We start from the raw sequence: 27918 nt of genomic DNA on the forward strand, positions 1-27918 counted from the left end.
TTCCACACAGCTTTTAAAATCAGCTTATTAAAATAGACAGCGAGACAAGCACACACCCGCAGCCTAAATCGCCGCGTTTGACAGTATCATAAATTAATACAATCATCATTGCTCTCATCAGTATAAGCGTGTTCACCCAATAATGCGGCAAGAATACAAAGATAATCAACAATATGTGGTTATATATCCTTTTTATTCCCATGCATTTACTTTGTATAACATAATTTCAGATGTATTTTTCTTAGGATTGTTTGAAGTTTGGATTTTTGTTTTTGTACGTGCAAACATCGAAAATGGAAGCAACATCGAAATAATACCATCTGCACATAATATCATTAGCCACCCGTCTGTGAAAAACCAGGAATGCTACTTTAAAACGTATTTACAAAGACAGCGCCCATTGTACCCTGCAATGTGTGCTGGAGCCAATAGCTACACAAACTGCATATCCATTACTAGTGCAGCTGCAGATGGAAAAAGGTAAACCATTGCGACCAGTGGAAAGTATTAAAGTATTGAACTTGCTTACATGTGCCTAAAAAGAATGGTGAGTGTCCAGCAAAGCATTTGTCTGCAGCAGCTACCTCTTCATATGGCACCTCCAATTCCTTATAGCAAACAGTAACGCGAACGAGGGTGATAACAGAAACCATATTGCCAAGGCTACAGGTAGCTCTAAACAAAGCGATTGAGTCGAAAATTGGACTCGCTGCCTAATCTCCTTCCTCAACACAGAGGTAATATGTGGAAAGCACCAGGGGGATTTGCGACAAGTGAGTATATGGAGAACTTCTTTGCACCTCACCAACACACTATTAATATTCACACTTCCGGGAACAACTCATCCTCCCAGAAAACCAGGGTAACCACATCCAATCAAAGGTCAGGAATTTTCTTTTTTTTATTTCAAATGACTCATACTCCAGGATTGACTACATCCTCATAACACAGAACGGGGTACCCAGAATAGAGTCCACCAGTATAGAGCCTCGTGTGGTGTCGGATCATTCTTGTATTTCCCTGTCCGTTGTAAATGCCAAATCATCTCCTCGGCAGACGTCTTGGCGCCTGAATGACGAGATACTAAGCGATGCTCAACACAGAGCTACAATACAAGCTGCCATTGCCTCTTACCTGCAAATTAATAAAGAAGGAGACACATCTGATCTTATTAGATGGGATGCTATGAAAAGTACAATACGGGGAGTATGTATAAAGATTAGGTCTGCCATGAATAGAAATTATAACGCGAAATTAGATTCCCTTGAAAGTGAAATTGGAGATCTAGAAAGTAAGCATCTAAGATTAAGAGACAATATGACTCTTTATGCTCTGGCAAATAAAAAATATGAATACAATAAGTTAATAAGTGAAAGGGCGGGAATCTGGCTAGACAAAGGCAGGAGGTTTAAGATTTGTGAATCCAACAAAGCGGGTAAGAGTCTTGCTTCATATTTAAAATTTAAAGTACAAAAGAACTGTATTAACATACTTAAGGACGCCTCAGGGAACTCGCACTCTGAGCCAGACAAGATAGCTGAGGTGTTTAGGGTGTTCTATGAGGATCTGTACGCGAAAAATACAAAGGTGGAGGAAGATAAAATTAAGAATTATTTGGATGAGTGTGATCTTCCAAGGTTGACTGCTGAAGATCAGGAGGGTCTAAATGGTCCGATCAGTGCTGTAGAAGTGGAAAGTGCTATTAAAAAATTGAAATCAGGGAAGGCACCAGGCCCGGATGGCTTTACAGCAAAATTCTATAAAACATTCCCAACTATGTTGACAAGGCCCTTGCTAAACCTATTCCAAGAAATAAATAGCTCTGGGGAGGTAAAGGGCACTCTGGCGGAGGCAATAATTGCAGTACTCCCTAAGGATGGGAAAGACCCATCGCTCCCAAAAAACTACAGGCCAATTTCACTAATCAATATTGACTGTAAGATCTTAACAATGATACTTTCTGCACGTCTCCAAAAGGTGCTCCCGCAACTAGTTCATCCGTCTCAAGCGGGCTTTCTAAAGCATAGGTTGTCCAGTGATAACACACAAATTTTGGCGCATGTCCTGGAGAAAGCTAAGCTTTTGGAAACCCCTACAGTGGCAATAACGTTAGATGCAGAAAAAGCCTTCGATAAGGTTGATTGGGCCTTTCTCGAAGCAGTCCTCAATAAATTTAACTTGGGGGATACATTTACACGACTAGTGATGTCCCTTTATTGCTGCCCCTCGGCACGAGTCAGAGCGGGAGGATCGTTTTCGTCCTCCTTTTGCTTGAAACAAGGTACGAGACAAGGGTGCCCCCTATCACCATCGTTGTTTTTATTGGCAATCGAACCGTTCCTACACCATATAAGAAAAGATCCTAAAATCACAGGTATACCGTTTGGAGACTGCACGATCAAGTTGACCGCATATGCGGATGATGTGCTTGTCCTATCTGAAAGGGCGGATGAGGCAGTGTCTGCACTCATGTCGGACATTGAAGACTTTTCAAAGGTATCGGGTTACAAGCTAAATAAAGACAAGACGGAGGTTAAACTGCTGAATAATATAGGGGATAAGGGGATCCTGGGGGATTCTGGTCTTACATGGCAGCCCAAATGCTTTAAGTATCTGGGGTTGGACTTTGATAAGGATTTAGTCTCCACTCTAAAAATAAATGAAGAATCGACTCTGAAAAAAATATCCACCCTTCTAGAAAGTTGGTCCCCAAAATTTCTGTCATGGTGGGGCAGGGCTGAGACTCTCAAAATGATGTCGACACCCTTAGTTAACTACCTGGCCAGTATGCTCCCCATGACGTTCTCTAATAATTTTGTCCTGAAAATAGACCAGCTGTTTGGTAACTTCCTGTGGCGGGGCAAGAAAGCCAGGATATCTCTAAAGAAACTGCAACTGGCAAAAGATAAAGGCGGCCTGGGTCTGCCATCGTTCAGGAACTACCAGACAGCCTTTCTTTGTAAACAAGGTGCTCAATGGTTGATAAAATCGCCAACTTACACTCCTGTGTGGATTGACATCGAGAAGTCATTAGTTGGCAATGCCCCACTTGAATCTTTACTCACCATGGATCTATCCCACCTGCCGCACTCCAGATATATAATGTTAAATACCAGAAGGGCCCTACTCAGACTTGACCAATCCCATAAAACTACATTGACATTCTCTAAATCAGCATGTATGTCATTATGGAGAAACCCCTATCTTAAACACGTGGGCGCGGAACTCTTCTGGGAGTCATGGTCCGGGAAAGGCATTAATCTCGCAGGAGATTTGTATGACAATGGCGAACCAATCCCGTTCTCGAGCTTACAGACGAAATTTGACCTGTCCCCGATAGACTTCTATAACTTTCTAAAAGTCAAGGCGACACTTACCAGCCGTAACTTCAAACCCTACACTCCGTGGCTGACAACACATCTCCCACGCATTATGCACACAGGTCACTTCGTTTCCAAGGTGTATAAACTGTTGCTACCGATGCCTAGCAAATCTCACAGAGTTGTGGAGGCGAAATGGGAAGCGGAACCTAACTCCACAGGAATAGAGTTGGATTGGGAACTGATTCATAAGTCAGCACTTGCCCACAAAATATCACCCATCCTTTTCCAGACAAAGTATATGCTCATAAATAGGTCCTTCTGGACTCCCGAAAAGCTATTTAAATGTAAATTACGTGACTCTCCGGAGTGCTGGAACTGCCAGTCAGGGACTGGTGATCTCCCTCACATGCTATTCAAATGCCCCCTACTGAGTGAATACTGGGAGAAAATATTTGTATGCATTCATCATGTATTTAAGATAAAGCCAATGGAGGAATTTATATATGTCATTCTAGGGGGGCTGGAACCGCGATTAGCAGATGTGCATGACCGCCAGCTTTTGGATTTAATGTTGACATTGGCTTGTAAAGTTGTTTTATGCAAGTGGAAATGTGCTAAGGAAGTAAATTTCAAGATTTGGCAGGAATGGCTGTCTTTCCTAAGAGGTGCCACGAATCAGGCGCTACAGTCCTCTACGTGGTGTCCATCCAATAAGAAGTTGTGGAAGTCACTAGACAATTCATCCCTTCATTTTGAGCCGCCTTGAAGTGATATGACCTTGTAATAGTACCTTGGATGTATGGGTGTGAACCTAGTCCGTATGTTAAGCTATTCCCATTACATCCACACGTCGAGTGTTTAACAACTTAATCAACAACCATGTGGCAAGCAAGAGTGTTCTCTTTATCTTTATTATTTGTAGTTTCTGTACCGGTCTGACAACATCTGTATCAATTCACTTTTGATGGAAGATTTAATGTAATGTCTTTTGCTTTTGTTTTCTTACTTCAATAAAAAGGTCAGGAATTTTCAATGTTTCCATTCTACAGAACCAATCAGAGGTGGTGCAGGAACGCAGACATCTAGCTTGCCAATAGGAAGGCATAGATGTATTGTGGTTCTACTGCCGCAGCCAATCAACACCATAAAGAGTACATAGCAGGAAACAAGTTATGTAGCTCCTCCCTCTTCTGTGTGTATACCAGGGGTCTCCAACCTTTTCTGTACTAAGAGCTACGTATGCTCAATGAAAATCATCCTGAGCTAGTAATAATATTAATGGTGTAATAGTGACGTCTTTGTAATGTTGCCCCTAGTGGGCCAGCCCATCCCGCAGTGTACAGTGAGGGGTGTGGCCCACGATACCCCCACAACGCCACCACAGTAGGCTGGCCCAGCGTACGCTCAGACAGCACGCAAGCAATGTAATAACAGGGACCTGGGCGTTGATCAGCATGAGTTTGGCCACTACCTGAACCAGTTGTGTGCATGTGTCCATCATTTGTAGGCCCTATACTGAGGACAATACACTGGTGACGAGGTGGTCTGACCACCCCGCTGACTCACACTGCTGCCCATTGCCTTCCACCACCATCCTCATCGCAGGAGTGGAGTGCCCCTGCCGTGCCTCCTGCCCTGCCTGCCTCACCTCCGGTGTGCTCACCGGTGCACACGTGGCTGCACCACAAGGCCAAAACCTGCCTAAGGCTGTATCCTGCCTGCTGCCGCCGCTGAGCCCCGCGGCTGGACCTTGGTGCTGCCTACGGCAGTCGCCGCCTGATCCTGCTGCCGCATCCCGGTGCAGCATTTCACCATATCTGCGGCCCTCAGCGCCGGCCGCGCACACGCATGCGCGTTTGCGGCCCTCCACGGCGCCTGACTGCAGCCTGGTTTTCCGCGCGAAGACGACTTCGGTGTAAGCGCAGGTGAAAGCGCTAGTGCACGCTGCCTGACTGTGGCCCCCCTGGCATCCTCGGAGAAAAGCGCACCGTGCAGGTGCACGTGTTGGGCCCCGCCCCCCCTGCCTGCTTCGATGCCTGCGGACATTTAAGGGGCACAGAGTGTGAAAGTAACCTTCCTGCGAGCCCGCTCCCTGCACCACGTGGCACTCGACATCTGCGTGCACTCGTCAGGCGGTATGGCAAGGTCCCATCTGGCTCAAGCAAGCCCCCTCCCAAACTGCGCTTGCCCTGTGGGTGTGCAGGCCCACCAGCTCCTCACCAGTGCCACCCTCCCGCTGCACCCCCATCTGCTACCTCACAGAGCCGGATTTGCCTGGAGCACCTCCACTGAAGCTACAGCTAAGTATCCCGACGACACTTTCGCCATCCCAGCTACGTCCGCGTCCATGCCAGCATGGCCACAGGTGCCCCGCTCAAGCCTTTCTCCGTCACTGGGCCACCAGCCTCCCAAGCAGGGTCCTGGAACGAGTGAGTGGATCGCCTGGAGAACTTCTTCGACGCTGCAGACATCGCGCCCCCCCACCCCCTAAAAAAGGCCTATGCTTATCCATCTAGGCGGGGCAGACATCAACAAGATCTCCAAACGGGTAAAGGAGGCCGGCCCACCCAGGAACTACCCCACAATGAGTGACGCCATTACGGCCTACTTCGAGCCATTCGCCAGCCCCGACTACGAGCGTTTCCAGTCGCCCCTGCAGTGTTCACCCGAATCCGTGATAGTGGACTCACCCTCCACCGAGAGAAGTGCGAATTCTTGAGGAGAGATATCAGTTTTTTTGGTTACCACTTCTCTGACAAAGGCATTGGCCCAGACCCAGACAAGGTAAAGGACATTTAAGACGCTAAAGCCCCGACGTCAGTGTCCGGAGTCTGCAGCTTCCTGGGCATGGTCACATATTGTGGCCCTTTTATCAAGAATCTATCAGACCTGACTGGCCCCCTGCGACACCTCACCAAGACCACCAGCCACTCGGTGTGGGTGACCGAACATGAAGAGTCTTTCCAAAGGAAAAAGGCTGCCTTATCAGCTGACACAACGTTGGTGTATTTCAACCCCAGACAAGAGTCCCAGCTGGTGGTAGATGCCCGCCCCACGGGCCTGGGAGCAGTTCTGGCCCAACAGCAAGCTTGCGGAGAATGGGCCCCTGTCGCCTACGTCAGCAGGACCCTCATGCCCACGGAGCAGTGCTACTCGCAAATCCAAAAAGAGGCCATTGCAATCTTGTGGGGTTGTCGCCACTTCCACATTTATCTGTAAGGACACCCATTCATGGTGGTGACTGACCACAAACCCCTCATTCCACTCTTTCAGGAGGTCCTCATCACGTCCTCCCCCGAGGACATGACAAACTTACTGTTGAGTACAGACCAGGCACCCGCAACCCGGCTGACTTCCTGTCCAGACACACCAGGCCAGTCACAGCGGCAGAAGCGACAGCCACCGAGGAATATGTGCGGATGATCATCGAACGGTCCAGGGCCCTCCCAATCTCGCTGGAAGAAGTAGTACAGGCAACCAAGGAAGACGACTGCCTCCAGATCGCCATCCGGGAACTCTCCTCAGGAGACTGGAGGCCGCTCCAAAACCAAGCATTGTTTTGCACCGCAGAAGCACAGACCACCTTGAAAGCTCTCCACCAAGTGCACCACAAACCATCATTGTCCACTGGTGGCTGCCTTCTGAGAGGCCCTCGCCTTGTCCTACCAGGGCGCCTGACCCACCAAGCCGCCCTCCTCACACATGGAGTGCAACAAGGGAAGAACCGCCTCAGGAGCAAGGTCTGGTCAGGGTCTCGATCAACAAGTCGAGTCGATCCTCCAGCGCTGCCCAGTGTGCCTGGCTACCAGCCTTCCCAGCCGACCCGCACCAGTCATCACAGAAGCAGGTCCCAACTCCCCATGGGAAAAGGCTAGCGCAGACTTCGGTAGCCTCCTCGGAAGAAAGTATATGCTGGTAATTGTAGATGACTTTTCAAGATACCCGGAAGTTGAAATCATCTCTTCCACAGCAGCTGTAGACGTCCTCCCTAAACTTGAGAAGGTCATGGCAACCGACGGCCTGATTGGGAAACTCTAAACAGATAATGGCCCGCCGTTCACCAGCGCAGAACTTTCAGACTACCTAGCATTCCACCGAATCAAACATCGCAGAGTGACCCCCAGATGGCCTCAGGCGAACGGAGAAGTGGAACGGCTGATGCGGACACTAAATAAAACAATCGAAATAGCCCTGACCGACGGCCACGGTCTTGAGCAAGCCCTGTACCAGTTCCTTTGGGGATATCACCTCACACCCCACTACACCATTGGAATCTCTCTGAGCCGCCTAGGCTTTGGTCGAACAGTGACCGACACCATCCTACCCCATCCTGTGTGGACAGCGTTCCCAAACCGTCCGAACCAGTTGCCAGCATGGCGGACGAAAACCAACCAAGATTCCTCACGGAGGAGACACACTGCAGAGAGCACAATTACGGTGGCGACCAAGTCCCCTTGAGAGATCGTCACCCTGGAGGGAAGTTCAGGATGCCTTTCAAGCTGGATCCATGGACAGTAACAGATGTCAAAGGCACGATGGGGATAGCCTCCCGAGGACATGAGAAAGTAACCCGGAACGTGTCATTCTTCAAGAAGATCCCGGCCGATGAGTTAGAGGAATTCCCTGTGCTCAATGGATCTAATACCACAGAATTGGACAGTCCACAGGAACCAGCAGAAGATAGTGACCATCCAATGTCTGCCAGCGGAGAAACCAGCCGACCACCCATGCTCCAGAAGGACCCCAAAGCCAGGATTGCCGAAGCGGTCAGCCAGCACAAGAGACTGGAAGTCTCTTGTGCTGTATGTGGAGAAGTGTGGCTCAGGGGTTAGAGGCGGCAGACCTGGAGCTTGAGTTTCGGCCCTGGACCAGGGTTCAATTCCCCACCTCGGCGGGTCTTGGGCTCAATAATCCCACGGACTCGATAATTCTCGCTCCGGTGCCTTCTCGACTCACGGGTTCACACTCTGCGACTCTGGGCAATAGCTTGCTTAATCTCCACATTGGCCCTTCGCGGCGGGATGCCTGGCTTTCACCTTGTGGATACCCTTCCAGGGCTATCTCACAGGGGAATACCAGGACGGGTTCCCTAAGCAAGCGCGGAGATGCCCCAGGGTAAGTCCTGCGCTATATAAGTTTCATACATTTACATTTACACAGCTGATGTGCCTCTGACCCCTTCAGCCAGGAACAGCCAGAGCCGGTACAACCTGCGCCCCCATCCTCAGCCATCCCAGAAGTACCAGGACTTTGTAGCCCGCTGTCGACCCCTGTAAGCCGGAGCCAGAGAAGTCCCAGTGGACCAAGTAAGACTGTTCCATGAATAAGTTCATTTTTCAGAGACTGATGGTTACATTTTGAGTTGTATTGTTTACGCAGTTTGGTTTGTTTATTCCTTAGGTAAAGGAGGAATGTAATGTTGCCCCTAGTTGGCCAGCCACACCTGCAGTGTACAGTGAGGGGTGTGGCCATGATACCCCCACAACGCCACCACAGTAGGCTGACCCAGCGTAAGCTCGACCAGCACGCAAGCAATGTAATAAAAGGCCCAGGGACCTGGGCGTGAATCAGCAGGAGTCTGGTCACTACCTGAACCAGTTGTGTGCGTGTGTCCATCATTTGTAGGCGAAATAGGGGGATTGTAGGAGCACTCCGAATTTATCTGAATTTTACTGTTATGTACAAAGGTGCCGCGATTGTAAAAGGGTTGTCAGTCCTGGTTATGAAAGATCGTTATGGTGGTGTTGAGTTACCACCCAATCGCGCATTGTTCACGTGGCGCTATGGCGCTTTATATAATCTTGTTGATACAAACTGTATTTTAACCACTCTAGTGTTTCATTTCATTCTTTTATTTCTTCTCTAGTTCATATTATTTTTCATATAAGTTTTGATTGCATTATTTTACATGCATATAACTTTTCATCATTGACATTTATCACAGAACAATTTCATTTCATGTTTGTCAACTTATACTTGGCACATATAATATGATCAACTTTTTTATGAATGAGCCCAATGCATTTCGGCACTCGAGTGTGCCTTCATCAGGGGCAGTATCTACAAAAGGAAATGGAAAAAACATGGTGTAAGTGTCTGTTTTTGGTGGGGGGTTCTATCAATGTATAACTGTGATGCGTGCCTGCCTGATAGTTCTGGTGGTCAGTGAACTGAATCCTGTCCCTGAGTCTCTGTGCAAAACATAAGTGTAAGCCACTCTATGATAAGTCCATATGCACATATATTATAACTCACAACTTGCCATTAGTTGTCCTACATACCTTGAGCAACTATATCTCGGATCTCTGGGAAGAAAGATAAGCAACCAGATTTTAATTGTTTGTATTTGTGCATTCAAAACCTTTTCCTGCATTTTCTATAGTCAACATACCTTATTGGACTGTGCCTCAGGATTCTGAAACATATAAATCAGATCTATCTCTTAGTTTCTAATGACAGTCAATGAACTTCTAAAAAACGGCTCGCTGTAGCTTGCCGTATTTACCTTGTCTTGTTCTGTGTCTTCCTGATCTGAAAAACCGAGATACAACAGAGTGAGCACCCTCGCGGTAATACCGAAGTATATACCACTGTTCTGATGGAAACGCTGGACCCATACCTGATTTCAAAGTTACTGCCGCTCTAAAAGGTTTCCGTGTTCTGCTTCGCGTTTCGGTGGCTCCAATGTCCGTTTATTATTGACTCCGTGACTGATGGTTACATTTTTAGTTGTATTGTTTACGCAGTTTGGTTTGTTTATTCCTTAGGTAAAGGAGGAATGTAATGTTGCCCCTAGTTGGCCAGCCACACCTGCAGTGTACAGTGAGGGGTGTGGCCATGATACCCCCACAACGCCACCACAGTAGGCTGACCCAGCGTAAGCTCGACCAGCACGCAAGCAATGTAATAAAAGGCCCAGGGACCTGGGCGTGGATCAGCAGGAGTCTGGTCACTACCTGAACCAGTTGTGTGCGTGTGTCCATCATTTGTAGGCCCCATGCTGAGGACACTACAGTCATCAGGGTGGGATTATATTCATGGCCACCAAATGCAAGATTATGAGCAAGGATCACCTCAGTTCAACGGGCAGAGTTGCCATAATGTAACAGCCACAGCTGCAGTGCCTTTGAACCAAGACAAATATATTAGTAATAAGCCTCCACAGCGCCTCATTATTAATCTGTCAATATCAGTTTTAAATATATAATCTAAATTAAACTATATTTCTCCAAACATCAACTAATGAGTTCTGAAAAGAAATACATTTTCATCTCAAATGTATGGTTTACAATTTTATTACAAGTTTATCAATTAAACCCTGCAAATCCATTATTAACTAGGCCGGGCAGCACACAGGAGAGTTACTCACAGGCAGCTACTAGTAGCTTCAGAGCTACCAGTTGGAGAAGCCTGGTGTATACGGTGGTGTCTGCCGAAATACACGCTACTAAACCCACTTCACTGGAAAGTACAAGTAAGCTCCTTAAACAAACAAACATTGGCATAGCCAATAGGTCTCGCCTTTAGGACCTTACAGTGTTTAGCCAGATATGGACTTTGCCTGTGTCTTTAAGCTGTGATGTACAGAAGTCTGCAATCATACGGTAAATAGTTAGTATGTCTTTTGTCCAGCCGGACAAGAATTTATTTTTCATATAGGTTTAGTTTCAAGGAGTTGTTTTTTTAACCAATTGATGACAAGTGGGCCGTGACCCACGGAACACAAGACAAAACAACGAAAACAGAATGGCCAAAGGCAGGGCAAAAGACGTCTGTACGCTTGTACTCAGTTTAATAGACTTAGATCAGTATTTTTACACCATTGCACATTACAATATTGCTTATTCATATTGCATATGGCGTTTAGGTGTCGACGATGTTTCGATGCCAACGTTACATACAGGGCATCATCTTCAGGACAGTTAAATGAATCATTGTTGTCTTTAGAGAATTAAATACACTGTACAATCAAAAAACTGTAGTAGTTTATATTCTCTTTCCAGACCCGGCATCCATAGTCAGCCTTAATTTATGGGTCCATCCATCCAACGGAAGAACTTGGGTACTGTTGGAAACAACCGCCAAATCCACAGCTGCACTTTTGGAATTTATATTGGGCATCGAGATTGTTGCTCTTTGTGAAAAACGGACCTATTGAGAAAAGAGAAAAATAATTGGATAGAACCTGTCAGAATATTATGACAGGGACCTTATGTAATAAGGGATCCATCCTTTGCGCGTTCGAAGAGGAAATAAATATGATATAATTGTGTGACCAAACTTGTGGTTAAGAACACTATATGCCCTGAAGAAGTTCTGTTTTCAGACCGAAAGGCGTTGGCTGAGATTGAACAAATAATAATAATAATAATAAAACATTTATTAAGCGCCTGAATGCACTAGGAACCATGCGTCTCCGCGCTAGGATGCCTTGCCACAAGAACTTCTCACAAAGACCAATCAAAATGATGAGAGGGCGGGACAGGAAAGGTTAGACACTGACCCAATACTAAACTTCCGGGAACAAGTAAGGCTTGAGTTCCAACTGGAATCTTGGTTCTGATGGTTCCATCCGAAGCTCCGTGGGGAGTTTGTGCCATTGTTTACTGGCAAGAAACCTAAAAGAGCGCCCACCCATCCGTGCTTTATAGATGCAGGGTACCGAAAACTGCATGCTGCCCATAGACCTCAAAAGGCGTCTGGGACGATATACAGTTAACATCCGTTGGAGGTAAGCCGGGCCCTTGCCCTGTGCAATACGGTGGATAATGCGCATGGCCTTAAACCGAATACGTTCCCACATGGGGAGCCAGTGCAAGGTCTGTAAAGCACGTTTCCCAGACTACTTCCTCTGTAAATTTAAAACAAGCCTGGCCGCTGCATTTTGGACACATTGGAGTTGGTTCAAGTTCCTAGTACTGAGGCCACAGAGAAGGGAATTCCCATAATCAAGATGGGAAGTAACCAGGGCATGTACTAATGTTTTCCTAGCTGTAATAGGTAGATGGTCCAAGATTTTGCGTAGGTCTTTCAGTATGCCGTAGCATTTCCCCGCTAGGTTGCCAATGTGTTGGGAGTATGAAAGATTGTTATCCATGAGAACACCCGTTTTTCACCGTATCAGATGGGGTGGGTGTAGGACCCAGGTCAGCAGGCCACCAGGCAAATGTCCAAATTGATGGAGAGGAACCGATCACAAGAAGTTCGGTCTTGCCTCCGTTAAGACGGAGGCAGTTGCTCCTCATCCAAGCTGCAAATGCCGCAAGACAAGCAGAAAGATTATCGGCCGTCTCAACTGGGTTGTGTGATAGAGTGACCACCAGTTGAGTGTCGTCCACGTATGATACGATCTCCACCCCCATAAGATTCCACCATTCGAGCCAAGGGTTCCAAATACAGATTAAATAATGTAGGGCTCAATATAGAGCCCTGTGGGACTCCTTGTTTTAGGGCTCGGGACGTGGACTTGAAGGGGGGACAGTGTATTTGGAATTTTCTATCCGCCAAAAAAGAGACCATCCATTCATATGCTGGCCCGGCAACCCCCATCTCGCTCAAACGGGCAAGAAGTCTGGGGTGCGATACAGTATCAAATGCCGCACTCAGGTCCAGCAATATTGGAGCAGCGGTCTGTCCTTCATCTACTTTCTGGCGAAGCAATTCTGTGGAGAATAGAAGGGCAGTTTCTGTGGAGTGTTTCACCCTAAAACCAGATTGGGAAGAGTGTAGAAGATGATTATCCTCTACAAATGTGGCCAACTGGTTATTAACCAATTTCTCCACCACTTTGGCACAGAAAGGTAGGAGGAAAATGGGGCGGAGGTTATCCAATTGGGAGATACTCAGGTTTGCCTTCTTTTTAATAGGAACTACCTGGGCAAGTTTCCATTCCTCCGGCACCTGACTCTCTTGAAAGGATAGCGTAGCCAAATTGCCTATGTAATTCCACACTAGGTGGACATGATTCCTGAGAATTTTCGGAGGAGCAACGTTCGTGGGGGATCCCGAATGGATACCCATAATTAATTTTATTTCATTCAGTGTGGCTGCTGCCAAGCTGTGGAACTCCCTGCCTCTCTCTGAGAAGCCACAGCAACTACCTGCCATTTCGGAAAGCCCTAAAAACGCACCTGTTCCCAAAAAACGTTGTGTAAGTGATAGTGCTGCTGTTTAAGTTCAAAGCGCCAGGATGCCCTCTGGGTGACAGGTTTGCACTTTATAAGTATACTAAATAAATAAATACTAAATAAATAAATAAATAATTTTATCAATTTTTCTCTCGGAGGCACTATGAACTCCTTCAGACATGATTTCTTGGTGAGCCTTTGGGAGGTGTCGCAAGCCGAGGCTTCTTCAGCTGAGCCCTGCTGAAAAGACACATATATCTGCTCCACTTTGCTCACAAAATGGTCAGCAATGGTTTCGCATATCTCAGTGGAAAAAAGATCTTTATTCACAGTCCTCGTGAGTGCCGTTAGCTCCTTATAGATTAAAAAGAGCTCTTTGGGGGGGTTTTCAGATAGTTCAATCCTCTCTTTAAAAAATATCCTTTTGGCCTTTTTAATCAGTGTATGGTATTCTTTCAAGTTATTCCTATATAGCTCTTTCTGGGCAGTATCATAATCTTTCCGCCACAGGCGTTCTAGGCTTTTGCATCTAGCTTTAGCGGTACGCAATTCCTCATTATACCAAGGGGCAGACCTAGTCCCACGTACTGGGGCTTTTACGGTCCATGGGGCCACCTTATCTAGAGCTTTCGATACCCATTCCTCATAATCCTTCCGCCCTTCCTTCGGAGTTTTACTGAGCGGAGGAATTTCCTGCATTAACGCCGATTCAAATGCCTTCTGGCAGAATTTTTTTCAGTTCCTGCATTTGGGTAGGATAGGTCTTTTGAGTATTTCCCCTTTGGGCATTCCGGGTATTATAAATGGAATGAGATAATGGTCAGACCACAGGATCCTAATGGGAGGGAACATCTTAATACCATCCCAATTGGAAAAAATGGGGTCAAGAAGGTGACCCGCTTGATGCGTTGGCTTCCCAACAGACAGTGTAAACATCAAGGATTTCAGAGAAACAACTACTGCTTGTGCCTCAGTACAGTTAGCATCTTCAAAATGTAGGTTAAGATCTCCTAGTATGAGGAATTTACTGTAACGTAAGGCCGATTGGGTTACTGATTCCAATAGGCTCACAGCAAATTGTGTAGACCCCCCTGGGGGGCGATATATGAGATAGCCCTTAATGGTACATTCAGGGGAGACTTTAATAGAAAATAAGCCAGCTTCACAATTGCTAATTTGTACTTGCTCCAGAGAGCACTCAAACTCAGTATTATACACTATTGCAATACCCACCCCTCTTTGAATCTCTGTCAATTCTCAGTAGGCCGTAGGCTGGTGGGAGGGCCTCCAGAATTTCAGGTGCAGATGCATCATCCAGCCAGGTCTCGGTTAGAAACATCATATCCGGCTGATGGTCAATAAGGACATCATAGATGTCCAATCTATGTTTTTTAAGTGAACGACAGTTAACTAGGAGCATAGTGAGTTGGTCCCCCTTCTAAAAAGCTAAAGCAGGATTAAAACGGCATACCATGCATTTCAGAGTCCTATTTTCAGGCAGCATACTATGACAACAGGCAGCAATGGGGATGAGATGAAGAAGAGTCAGTTGGTCATGCGAGTATTTTATACTTCTTACCGTCTCCCTCGAGTTAGAGACAGGGGTTCTGGTCGCGGACGGGCGCAAACGGGCTTGCCTTGTGAGCGCTTTCAGCGCGCACTCGGCGCGCCCGCTGCACGCGTCCGGTCGCTGGCCAATCCTCAGGATATTGAAAAAGGCTTTGGAAAGCTAGAGCGCTAACCCGAGCGCTGAGGAGGCAGGAAGTGGTGGAATTCCTCACCCTCCACGCAAACGCCCACAATGGACGCGGCGGACCAGGGCGGGACCAGGATGGAGAAGACAAGTTGCAAGAAACTGACTAGCTGTAATTTGTAGTATTTTAAAATGTCAACAGGTTATAACAACAATGTTTTAAAAACACATATTCATTCATTCGAATGCGGGCAAAGTCGTAGCGTGAGCCTCCCCTTCACACCCCCACACCGTGACTGACTTCGGGGATCGAAGTGGAGGTGTCTGTCCCTGCCACAGACAAACAAGCATCCACGAGGAATACTCTCACCTTTCTCCCTAAATAAGATTCGGCCTGGGAAAGCTAGAGCGCTAACCCGAGCGCTGAGGAGGCAGGAAGTGGTGAAAATAAAAAGAAGAAAACACACAAAAAAATCCCAGGAGAAGGAATTGCATTTGTTGATTGGACTGTATAGAATTATGTTTAGTACATATATTATATTGTGAAGTGGTGCAACTTTAATATATTTTGTAAAGTCTGTTTGACCCTGTGGTAAGGGTGGTGCTCTTGGACAGAGAGCACTGTTAAAGGTTTGCACACAGGATTACTTTGGTTCAGGCTAAGATGTGGTAAATACTTCTGTTTTTTGGTGCCTTATGAGAAATTGATCCTCTGTCCAGTTCTTTTGAGCATAAATGTACAACTGAACAACCATATTAAAAAAGTATTAACACTAAATGTCTTGAGGTTTTATTTTTTGTCCTTTCAATGCTGGCAACTTCTATCTGCCTTTCCAATGGTTGCTGGTTATAGTTGGGTTTGTTATGGCGGACAAATAACAGGAGGGTGAAGGTTGGGAAATATTACCTGTATAACTGTCAGTGAGATCATCAGTCAGTTAGTCAGCCAGTCAGTGAGAGAGTCAGTTAGTTAGTCAGTCAGTGTGAGAGAGAGTGAGAGAGTCAGTCAGTGAGAGTCAGTGAGAGAGTCACTCAATCAGTGAGAAAGAGAGTGAGTAAGTCAGTCAGTTAGTGAGAGAGAGTGAGAGAGTCAGCGAGCGAGAGAGTCAGTCAGTGATAGAGAGTCGGTCAGCGAGAGAGAGTCAGTCAGCGAGAGAGAGTCAGTCAGCGAGAGAGAGAGTCAGTCAGCTAGAGTGAGAAAATCAGTCAATTAGTCAGTTAGTCAGTGAGAGAGTCAGTCAGTCAGTGAGTCAGTCAGTCAGTGAGTGAATCAGTGAGAGTAAGTCAGTAAGTGAGAGAGATATTGAGAGAGTCAGTCAGGCAGTGAGAGAGCGAGTGAGAGTCAGTCAGTCAGTGAGAGAGTCAGTCAGTGAGTCATTAAGTCAGTCAGTCAGTGAGTGAGAGAGTCAGTCAGTAAGAGAGTCAATCAGTCAGAGAGAGAGTGAGAGAGTCAGTCAGAGAGTCAGTGAGAGTCAGACAGTCAGTCAGTCAGTGAGAGTCAGTCAGTCAGTCAGTCAGTGAGAGAGATATTGAGAGTCAGTCAGTCAGTCAGTGAGTCAGTCAGTGAGAGAGAGATTGAAAGGTAGTCATTCAGTGAGAGAGTCAGTCAGTCAGTCAGTGAGAGAGTAAGTCAGTCAGTCAGTGAGAGTTAGTCAGTCAGTGAGAGAGAGGAGAACCTGCGGATAATTGGGAGAGAGCCCGGTAGGTTCAGGCACCTGCTGCACGGTATGCAGAGAAACTGGGGAAGTGAAGAGAGAAGAGGGCCTGTGCATCCTCAGCAGATAGCAGGCTCATAAATGCACCTGCTGAATTGTATGCAGCGATTGATGGTGGGAAGGGAGAGGTGGGATGGTAGCCTGTGCGTCCTCAGCAGTTAGCCAAGTGGGTTAACGCACCCGTAGCATGGTACGCAGGGATACTGGGGTAGAGGTGAGGGTGAAAAGCCTTCAGATTCGCACATTTGCAGGGGGGTTCATGCACCTACTACGGAAGTGTGTGTTGTTCAGCTGATGCCCAGACTCTCTGTTCTGCACTTTGGCACGAGGGATATGCACTGGGGAAGAGAAGAGACTGGAGCAGGAAGCCCGGATGGTTCAAGGCTGTTGTCAGGTAATGTGTTTTCAGTGCTGTGTTACACAGTGGTGTGGTGTGTGTTATGCTGTGACGAACTACGTCACGGTACGTGGGCGGATTAACAAATACTAAACTAGCTCTAGGATTAAGCGCCTGCTCCTGAGAACTGTGGGTAAAGTGAAGGTTACAACCTCTAACCCGGACAGACTGCATAGCTCTTCATCTTTCTAAGGCTGATTAAATGAGTACATGAGCTGGGTGAGCACCTCATGGAGTGCAGAGGGGCGTGGCTCCCGTTTGGTGCAGCGAGTGCAGTGGCACCGGGGAGCAAAGCATCTTAATAAATGCTGTATTTTATCACCTTAGCACCAGTCATTAATATGTGCAGTGCTTGCACCAGGGCCCATGACATCCTGGCAGCTCTACTTGCAGGTGCACGGTGAGGCGCTAGCTGCCGGGTAAGGTAGGAGGAGCTTTGTTCAAAAGAGTAATGTCGGTATTACGGGGGGGAGTGGCAGGCACGGGATAAGCTGCTGTTGCTGCTGCAGCCTGCCAGGAGGGGAAGCTGCACTCTTTGGGGAGGAGGTGCCGGGATGGGCTGGGATAGAGAAGGGAGGCATGCGGGGCGTCCCTGCTGAAGGCAGAGAAATGAGATTCCAAACTCAGGCGGCAGGTCGAGCCGACTACAATGGGGGTACTGACGGAGGATGAGGAGACGCGAGACGCCCTCCGCCCCCCAGCAGGCCACCCTCTAGAGGCAAACTGGATGCGCTTTGTGTGGCACACAGACTTTATATGTGTGCAGCGGTACCCTCCTTACTCTGCAGCAGGACACCTACACTTTGCATCCGGGCACCTTCCTTTGGCAGCTGGAATCTATATAAAATATCTGGCTGTCCAACTGAATGACGCACCGAATAGATGTGCATCTTTAAACGGACCAGTCGACAGTTTTGACACAGGAACAGCTCAGTGTTGCAACGTCATTGTTTGGCACCAATAATGTGTGAAGACGTTTTGTGATTTTCACAAAAACAAGTTAATATAATACGTTTTAGTTAACAAACAAAAAGTACTTTATGATCATGAAATCCTTTATTATAAATAAGCAGAAAATATATAAGCAGAAAATGAACTAGCTTTCCACGAACTTACTCATACATACCTGTAGGTAAACCTAAAGTGAAATACCTTCCAGGACCTGGCTTGAACTGTATAATTCGGTTACAGATGTACTTAGCAGCCCACTCACTGGCCAATTCATAGTCATCAAGAATTACAAGTCTCATTCTAGTGATGAATACAAAATAGGAATCTATAATTGAAACAAACAGAACAGATTAGTATCACACTAAAGTAAGAGACAGAATTGTTTACTGATGTTAACCACCCACAGTTAACACACAATTACAAAAAGATACAGCGGTTCAATACATTGACGACCTCACCCAACAGAAGACTTCAAGGATGGGAACACAATACCATAGGATTATGGACGGAACATTAGATGGGATGTGGTGTAAGAGTCGAGAGTGAGCCAATAAATAGCCTTCATTGTGGTCTTGGGCAAAGCTAAAGTAATACTGTACACAAAAGTAAACTCAATAGGAATAATACATCTAGAAAATCAGCAGATCGTTTTTATAGCGGGCATATATGTTTATAACATATTTCAATCAGAACAGTAATGAGCACAATTACAACGAGGGTGAAAAGTTCTTCACTGTGGTAGTGAGAACATAAACAGAACAACCTGATACATGGTAATAGTAGCGAAGAACTAAATCTGTATTAATTACACTTTGAAAAAAAATTAATTATATAATTATATATATATCATGTGATCAAGGGAGAGTAAACTCGTAGTGGCGGCACTGGCAAAATAAAAATATTTGCACTTAAAAATCGGGTCCACGCTTGTCTGTTCGTGTGCAGAAGAAGTGAAGGCGGGTTTTGGAGTGATATATATATATATATATATATATATATAGATATATATATATATATATATATATATATATATACACACACACACACACACTGGAAAGGGGCGACCACTCGGTCCCCCCGAACGTATGGCAGAGTGCCTCGATCCCCCCGGGAAGCCATTTTGGGCGGGAGGCGCGTCTCGGCTGGTATGCCCGAAGCGGCGTAGCCGGGGCGCGCTTTTTCCCGCCCTAGAGTGGGCTGGCCTAGACACTGACGCGGCCGGCCACGCCCTCGGGGCAGGCAGGGGCGGGTTTACGCCCGCCCTGAAGATGGATAAAAAGGGACGCAAGACCAGAAGACATCCTCTTGTTCCTGTGCTCTGAAGCTGCACCTCCTCGCTGCACGTGAGCTCGAGACGGAACGAAGAGCCAATTTTGAGCGTTTTAATCGTTCTTGTTTGTTTTACAGTTACTCTGTTGGAGAATGCCGAGGAAGGCGGGAAAACGCATGACAACTGAACAGATGCTGCGTGTTCTCATGAAGGAGATGTCCGAACTAAAGAAGCGGGTGGATAAGAACGAGGAAGGGGGACCTAAACGTCCTTTGGCGGGGGCAGCCCCGGGAGGGAAAAACAAGAGGCCCAAGAGGGGTGCAGCGGGAGAAGACATCCCGGGTCCCAGTGCCCCGCTCGAGGCACCAACTCCCGTGCCGGAGGAAGGGAATCCGATTCCCGTTGTGGTCACCCCCGTGTCCAATGAGGATATGCCGCCCGAGCTGGCGGCACAGCTTGCAGCGTGGTTGGGCGACAGTAGTGAGGGCGCCACGGCTGCCGAGGCACAGGCGCTAATGAAACAATTGCGCGATAAACGGGATGCAGCCAAGGTGTCCGCGCCGGCTGCAGTAGTAGACAAGCCACAAGGGATGATTACGACCACAGAGGCGGCGTCCGGTGCAGGTAAGCGGCCATTGCCGATTGCGAGGGATGAGTCAACACCCTCTCGCAGAGAAAAGTTGGGTCAACATGTTCCTTTGGCAATTAAGGAAAAGATTTGGGCGGGGGAGTATGTGAACATTTTCTCGTTGCTTGTTGATCATTATGAGGTGGAGCATGTTAAGAGTCAGAAGGACCTCATGCACCCGAGTGTTTGGCGCGCAAAAATGGCCGCCTTTAAAGTGAATGAGAATATTGGCAATTGGGGCAATGCTTGGGGAATTTTTACGTCAATCTTGGGGGAGCGTAGGCCTGAGTTGCTTTCCGAGTTCCCAATCTATCAATCACGAATCATGGGGTACTCGACATCGCACCAGGGTAACCATTGGTTCTGTTACGATAATCTTTTCAGAAAGGCAAAGGAGCATAATAAAAGTTTAACCTGGGATTGTTATGATTCTTTGACTTGGGATAAAATGAAGGAGACAGGAATGTTAAAAATGCCGTTGGTAGGAAGTAATGTTGGCGAATCCTCCCGGCAATATGCGGGGACGCCCTTTCGATCAGGTACGGGTACCGACGATTACTCGAAACCTGCCGGCAATACTGGAAAAAGGGGTTTCTGCTTTAATTTCAACAGAGGTAAATGTACTAGACCCCAGGGATCGTGTAAATTCAAACATGAATGTAGTGGTTGCGGGTCGTCCCATCCTGAGTCCACGTGCAGAGCCAGAACGGGTGATAATGGGGGGAGAGGAGGCGCCAAACAGGTCTAACGTAGTCCGAGGGGCGCCTTTACCAACCCCGATTGATACCCTGGCGATGATTCCCTGGCTCAGTGAATACCCGGATCGTACTTCTGCTGGGGTGCTTCGGAACGGTTTTTCGTATGGTTTCCGCATCCCGGTAGGGGACTTTCGGGGTGTGGAGAAGTGCAAAAATCAACTTTCCGTCCTGCAGCATACGCCCGTAGTACAGGATAAGATCCGTAAAGAGATTGCACGAGGTCGGGTCGCCGGCCCGTTTAGTGTACCACCGGTTCAGAATTTTGTTTGTTCTCCCTTGGGGGTAGTCCCCAAGAAAGACCCAGGTGAGTTCCGACTGATTCATAATTTGTCAGCTCCACGAGGTCTTTCTGTAAATGATGCAATCGATCCAGAAGTGTGTTCGGTGCGGTACGCATCCTTCGATGAGGCCGTAGCCATTTTGAATCGCCTGGGGCCCGGGGCGCTGATGGCGAAGTCAGATATCGAGTCAGCGTTCCGATTGCTCCCGGTACACCCAGACGACCAGCGTCTCCTGGGATTCATGTTTCAGGGTTGTTATTACATGGATAGGTGTATGCCAATGGGGTGCTCTATATCCTGTGCCTATTTCGAGAAATTCAGTAGTTTTCTACAATGGGTCTTCACGAAGAAAACGGGTTTCCAATATGTAATGCATTACCTTGATGATTTTCTGTTTCTTGGGGCAGCCGGGGATCTTGAATGTGGCCGGGCCTTGGCCGAATTTTGTGTGTTAATGAAACAGTTTGGTGTGCCATTGGCGCCGGGTAAAACAGTGGGTCCTACGACTTGCCTCGAGTTTCTGGGGATCGAGTTGGACTCCAGTGAGGGTTGTTTCCGTTTGCCAGCTGACAAAGTGTTGAAGTTCAGGGCAGCACTGCAAGTGTGTATAACGGCATCTAAAGTTACGCTGCAACAATTACAGCAGTTGGTGGGACAGTTGAATTTTGCCCTGAGGGTGATACCAATGGCCCGCCCCTTTTCTCGTTCAATTGCCCAGGCGATGGTCGGCCTAAGAGAGGGCCATCATCGCACGAGACTATCGGCTGAGGTCCGCCAGGACATGCGTATTTGGTTAGCATTTCTGGCGGACTTTAATGGTCGAGTCGTCTGGAATAAACCAGCCGTGTCCTCTGAAGAGCTAGGGCTATGGACGGATTCAGCAGGAAGCATAGGTTTTGGCGCCATCTTCGGCACAAAATGGTCAGCACAAAGATGGCCGACATGGTGGAATGAGAATGGTCTGACGAGTAATATTGCTTTCCTGGAACTGTTTCCCATCTTGGTGGCCCTGAGAACATGGCCCGAAGGGTTCAAAGATCACTCTGTCATATTTTGGTCTGACAATATGACCGTGGTCGAGTGTATCAATAGTCAGGCAGCACGTTGTAAACTGATTTTAAGACTACTTAAGGAAATTGTTTTACTGTGTATGCAATTGAACGTGCTATTCAGAGCAAAGCATGTTCCAGGGGTGATGAATCAGGCGGCTGACGCATTGTCTCGTTTTCAAATGCAGGCTTTCTCGGGTTTCCTCCCCTCAGCGGACCCAGAGCCGGCACCCTTTCCCGAAGCTCTCTGGTCTCTCGGTGCCCCGAACTTCGTCACCTCGTGGGAGAGAGTCTAGCACCAAGGACGAGGAAGGCATACGAAGGGGCGTTTCGGGCCTATTTAGCCTTTTTGGGGACTGATAGAGAGCGGCTTTGGGGTCACGAGGAATGGGTAGTAAATTTTCTGATGTCCTTACGTAGGGCTGGGAAATCGGTGGCTACGGCCCAGAGGCATCGTGCTGCCATTTCCTTTGTTGCCAGAGCACACGCTATCCAGGACCCGACAGCGTCTTTCGTTGTACAGAAAGCGCTGCGTGGGTGGCAACGCCTTGAGGGTCGCAGAGTAGATGAAAGGCGCCCGATAGGTTTGGATAGATTGTCCCAGTTGTTGGCCACACTCCCGGCCACATGTTCATCTCAGTTTGAGGCGGTGCTGTTCCGAGCCGCTTTTACGCTAGCATTTCACGGGGCAATGCGGGTAAGCGAACTAGTTGCAAGGAACAAACTGGATGTGGCAGGGGGTTTGTGCCAAGAACACGTTCAGATCAGGGGAGAAACAATGACTGTCTCCTTTGTAAGGTCCAAGACTGATCAAGATGGGATGGGTGACTGCGTCATCATACGCAGGATTCCTGGGTCCTCCATGTGTCCGGTAAAGTGTTTAGAAGATTACCTAGCACGAAGGGTGGCATCATGGGGGGGGACTTTGTTAAGACACGCAGACGCCACCCCACTGACGAAATTTCAGTTTCAGCGGGTGCTTGCGATGTCAATTGCCGCTGCGGGCTTGAACCCGGGCGAATTTGGGACCCATTCCTTTCGGATAGGGGCTGCTACGGAAGCTACAGCCAGGGGTCTTAATGTTGAGCAAGTGAAACGAGTGGGGCGTTGGTCCTCCAATTGTTATAAGAGATACGTGCGGTTGCACATGTTGTGAAGCTGTAATAATGTACTCACGCTTCTTGTTTTTGTTTGGTTTTCAGTTACGCAAGCCTACGAGGCGGGGCGGACTATGCAGTCGACCCTACACCGGGCCAGCGGTCAGACGTCACCGGCTGTGAAAAAGGAGGTGTGGGTCGTGGGCCACTCATACGTGAGGCGTGCCGCAGACGTATTCAAAGCAGGTGACATGATTCACGTAGCTGGGGAATACGGGTACAGGATGTCCTTCTACGGAAGAGGCGGTCTCTGTATTGACCAGTTTCAAACATTTTTCGAGGGTTTGTTAGGGCGGACAAGGTCACCGCCGTCTATAGTTATAGTACATGTAGGGGGCAATGATTTGGTCACCACCGGTAGACGACTACTCCTGGAGGCAATGCTTTCCACGGTAAGTTGGTTGGCGAGGAGAGTTCCGGGGTGCACAATTGCATGGTCCCACTTGATTCCACGAAAGGTGTGGCGGGGGGCTATCTCTATTCCTGCTTTGAATCATTCTGTTAGAAAGCTTAACAACAAAGTGAGTAGGTTGTTCCGTTCCAGGACATTGCATTCTATTTCTCATAGCTGTATTAATGATGACAGTATGTATTTGGGGGATGGTGTGCATTTGTCTCGGGTGGGGAATGAGTTACTCTTGGGAGACTTCTTAGCATGGTTACAATCGTTGACACATGACCTTTAGGTAGGAGTTTTGTGGGGGGTCCGGATAGCCGGTCAACTATCCGGCCTGTGGCGGTAAGGTCATGATCGGTGAGCACTAATTGGAAGATCCCTATGAGTGGGCGTCACCCAACACGGATGGGAGCGCTCGGGAGAGGTGGCCTTTGGCCCCTCAACGGGGAGGCGGTCCCTTCTAAGGATGGGTCGCCGAAAGAAAAGGAAAGGCGGTCAAGGCCCCTTCCTGTGTAGGAGGGGTTACAGCCCCCTCCTGGGGAATTTCCCGGGGCCAGTGACATCTGCGACGGCAGATGCGGTAAGTTGTGTGGGGTTGGGGGGAGGTCTACGATACCTTCTAGATACCTCACACGAGTCTTCGAACGACCTTCAACTGGCGTCGAGTTAATAGGTGCCCCCGTCAAGTCAAAGGGAAATTGGTAGTAGTTGCACTTGAGTACGCCTCAGTGCTGTCGCCCCTCCCAAGTGGGGGGGGTATGTCTGGTTAGGGATCTTGACACCGGTTACGACCTTGCCGTTGGCCCTTAAACGTTAGGATGTACAATTTCAATATTTCAAGAAAATGTTTTGTAGGATGTTAGTTCGGCTAGGAGAACCTCTGTATTAGAGAATCTGTTAAGGTTAGCCAAACTTCGCAATATGGTAATGAAATTGTACATTAATATGAAATGTTTAATGTTTTAATTTTTTGTTTTAATAAATACGGCCGGGAGGGTCACTCCCTCCCACTTCCAAAAACTTCAAGAACTGTTTCCGGTTTCCCTCCTTTGGGGATTGTGTTGAGAGGGGGTGGCGGGTATCTCAGCCATATGGAAAGGGGCGACCACTCGGTCCCCCCGAACGTATGGCAGAGTGCCTCGATCCCCCCGGGAAGCCATTTTGGGCGGGAGGCGCGTCTCGGCTGGTATGCCCGAAGCGGCGTAGCCGGGGCGCGCTTTTTCCCGCCCTAGAGTGGGCTGGCCTAGACACTGACGCGGCCGGCCACGCCCTCGGGGCAGGCAGGGGCGGGTTTACGCCCGCCCTGAAGATGGATAAAAAGGGACGCAAGACCAGAAGACATCCTCTTGTTCCTGTGCTCTGAAGCTGCACCTCCTCGCTGCACGTGAGCTCGAGACGGAACGAAGAGCCAATTTTGACCCACCCACCAGCCCCTGAAGACAGCCAGTTGTTTTAATAAAATTGATCGATAATTCTATTTCGTTTACAGGTTGTGTTAGTATCGTATTGATGTTGAAGGTGTAATAAAGATTGGTCTAATTTTGTAAGTTTGATGATTAAAGAAATTCGGATTTGACGTCCATTTATAAACATGCTTTTCGGTCATAGTGGCCAGTGTATTTTTAGTTTAGTTACCATTTGTCGTATTTATTTTGGTCGGGCGGTAAGGTCATGATCGGTGAGCACTAATTGGAAGATCCCTATGAGTGGGCGTCACCCAACACGGATGGGAGCGCTCGGGAGAGGTGGCCTTTGGCCCCTCAACGGGGAGGCGGTCCCTTCTAAGGATGGGTCGCCGAAAGAAAAGGAAAGGCGGTCAAGGCCCCTTCCTGTGTAGGAGGGGTTACAGCCCCCTCCTGGGGAATTTCCCGGGGCCAGTGACATCTGCGACGGCAGATGCGGTAAGTTGTGTTGGGTTGGGGGGAGGTCTACGATACCTTCTAGATACCTCACACGAGTCTTCGAACGACCTTCAACTGGCGTCGAGTTAATAGGTGCCCCCGTCAAGTCAAAGGGAAATTGGTAGTAGTTGCACTTGAGTACGCCTCAGTGCTGTCGCCCCTCCCAAGTGGGGGGGGTATGTCTGGTTAGGGATCTTGACACCGGTTACGACCTTGCCGTTGGCCCTTAAACGTTAGGATGTACAATTTCAATATTTCAAGAAAATGTTTTGTAGGATGTTAGTTCGGCTAGGAGAACCTCTGTATTAGAGAATCTGTTAAGGTTAGCCAAACATCGCAATATGGTAATGAAATTGTACATTAATATGAAATGTTTAATGTTTTAATTTTTTGTTTTAATAAATACGGCCGGGAGGGTCACTCCCTCCCACTTCCAAAAACTTCAAGAACTGTTTCCGGTTTCCCTCCTTTGGGGATTGTGTTGAGAGGGGGTGGCGGGTATCTCAGCCATAACACACACACACATTTGTTTTATATTTTCTTTCAGAGTGCATTTAATACAGATATGTAACCATAGATAGAAATTCCTCTTTTTTTTCACCATTAAAAACTTTTCACAAACATTTACAGACCAATTCATTTTTTGTCACTAGCAAAGTTTCGCGGGGATTCAAAAGAGGGTGCAAAGAAAAAAGGGGACCAGAAAAAGCTTTTTTGGCAACAATGCATTTTCTTTAGACTTTGTATTCATGCGGGACGTGAAAACGGCTGTACGGATTGGAATGAAATTTGGGAGGAATTATAAATCATGATGTGTAGATGATCCTCTTGGGTGTTACAGGTACGTAGGGTATTTGTAAACTCATGAGGCATTTTAACTTCGTGATATTTGTTACAATAATTTTGCAACAGTACCGAGGTACTTAGCAATGACAAGTCATTATGTGATTGATTAATAAATGTAAGTCAAGGGGTATGTAGTTCCTTAGAGGGAGGGAAATACAGGTATTTCTAAAAAGTGCTCTCACACACCCCGAAGGATGACATGCTTCGTCATTGGGCCTGCGCCTCGTCATGCCGGCGCTGCAATGCACGACAGGCACCCGCGAAGGGGCTCTTTCTCGGAGATCATTTTTTGATGAAGCAGTATGATGTGTCCGGGTTTGTGGACTAGGTAGTGCAAAGAATGTGTGGGTGACTTATAAAATAGGTCTAGAGCAACCCTTTCTAATAATGTTATTCCTGTGGGGCACTAGCCTAATTAAAAGAGGGTGAACCTGAGTGGATATAATGGTCCTACAGGGCCTGTGTGGGGTATGTGGTCGACATGTTTCACGCCAATGGTAGCCCCTAGTGGGTCTAGTGGCACTTCATCAGGACCGTATTTAGGAAAATTGTTCAACTCTAGCACTATCGCAATGCTGGTTCAAACATTCTTCTGTTGTGCTAGTAACCAGACTTGCAGTGAAGACCCAGGTCCTAGTTGGCCTGGCGATCTGAAACCTGTAGAAGGAAAGGGGATAGGAAATAAAAACAAGAACAACAGTAGACCTAGATTAGGAGATTATTTAACACCAAGGTCATGGCAGTGTGGCTACATCCCGAGTATCCAGACTTTTCTATCACCACAAGTGAGCTAGGCCAGAACACCTGATAGTTACGGTGCCTATGGAGCGTGAAACACCCATATTGTGCTTATATAGGTCAATCAATCAATCAAGGCATTTATATAGCGCACTACTCACCCGGAGGGTCTCAAGGCGCTAGGGGAGGGGGGTCCGCTACTGCTCGAACAGCCAGGTCTTGAGCTGCTTCCTGAAGGCAAGGTGTTCCTGGGTCAGGTGATTAGCAAGTTGTCGTAACGCAGAATAGTGCGTCCATGTGTTAAAAACAGGCACTATGGCAATGATACACCCATAAGGGTAATTGAGATGTATAGTGTTATCATGGTGGCATGGACCACTCGACGGTCGTTGGACTATACTTGTCATAAGGCATGCTCTGTTGCAAAAAGATCGAGACGAGGATTGTGCAAACAATGAGCCAACCAAACTCACAGACACACAACATATAGTATTCATTATAGATTGCCCATAGTTGAAAAAGTATACCTGTGTGACCAAGTATAGGTGTTAAACCCTGTGCAATCAACAATTCCCTTGGTTCTTCCTATACAGGTAAGCACAAAGAGCACCACGAGTGAGGGAGTGGTTGAGACATTATTCCTCATGGTAAATCACAGGCAGCAGCAAAAAAAAATATGGCCAAACA

General features: G+C 47.6%; 1 protein-coding gene across 2 annotated transcripts in view; it reads right to left on the reverse strand.

Annotated features, from left to right (window-relative positions):
* The window catches only part of GNPDA2 (glucosamine-6-phosphate deaminase 2), a 123658-nt gene that overhangs the window by 45945 nt on the left and 49795 nt on the right, over positions 1-27918 (reverse strand). For both annotated transcript variants that reach the window (XM_086962695.1, XM_086962697.1), the window contains exon 2: positions 18382-18531. In XM_086962695.1, the coding sequence (XP_086818821.1) occupies positions 18382-18505 (124 nt within the window). In that variant the 5' untranslated portion in view covers positions 18506-18531. The remainder of the gene's footprint in view (positions 1-18381; positions 18532-27918) is intronic.

This window comes from Lissotriton vulgaris, chromosome 3_1 (genome assembly GCF_964263255.1).
Source record: "Lissotriton vulgaris chromosome 3_1, aLisVul1.2, whole genome shotgun sequence".
Classification (NCBI taxonomy): Eukaryota; Metazoa; Chordata; class Amphibia; order Caudata; family Salamandridae; genus Lissotriton; species Lissotriton vulgaris.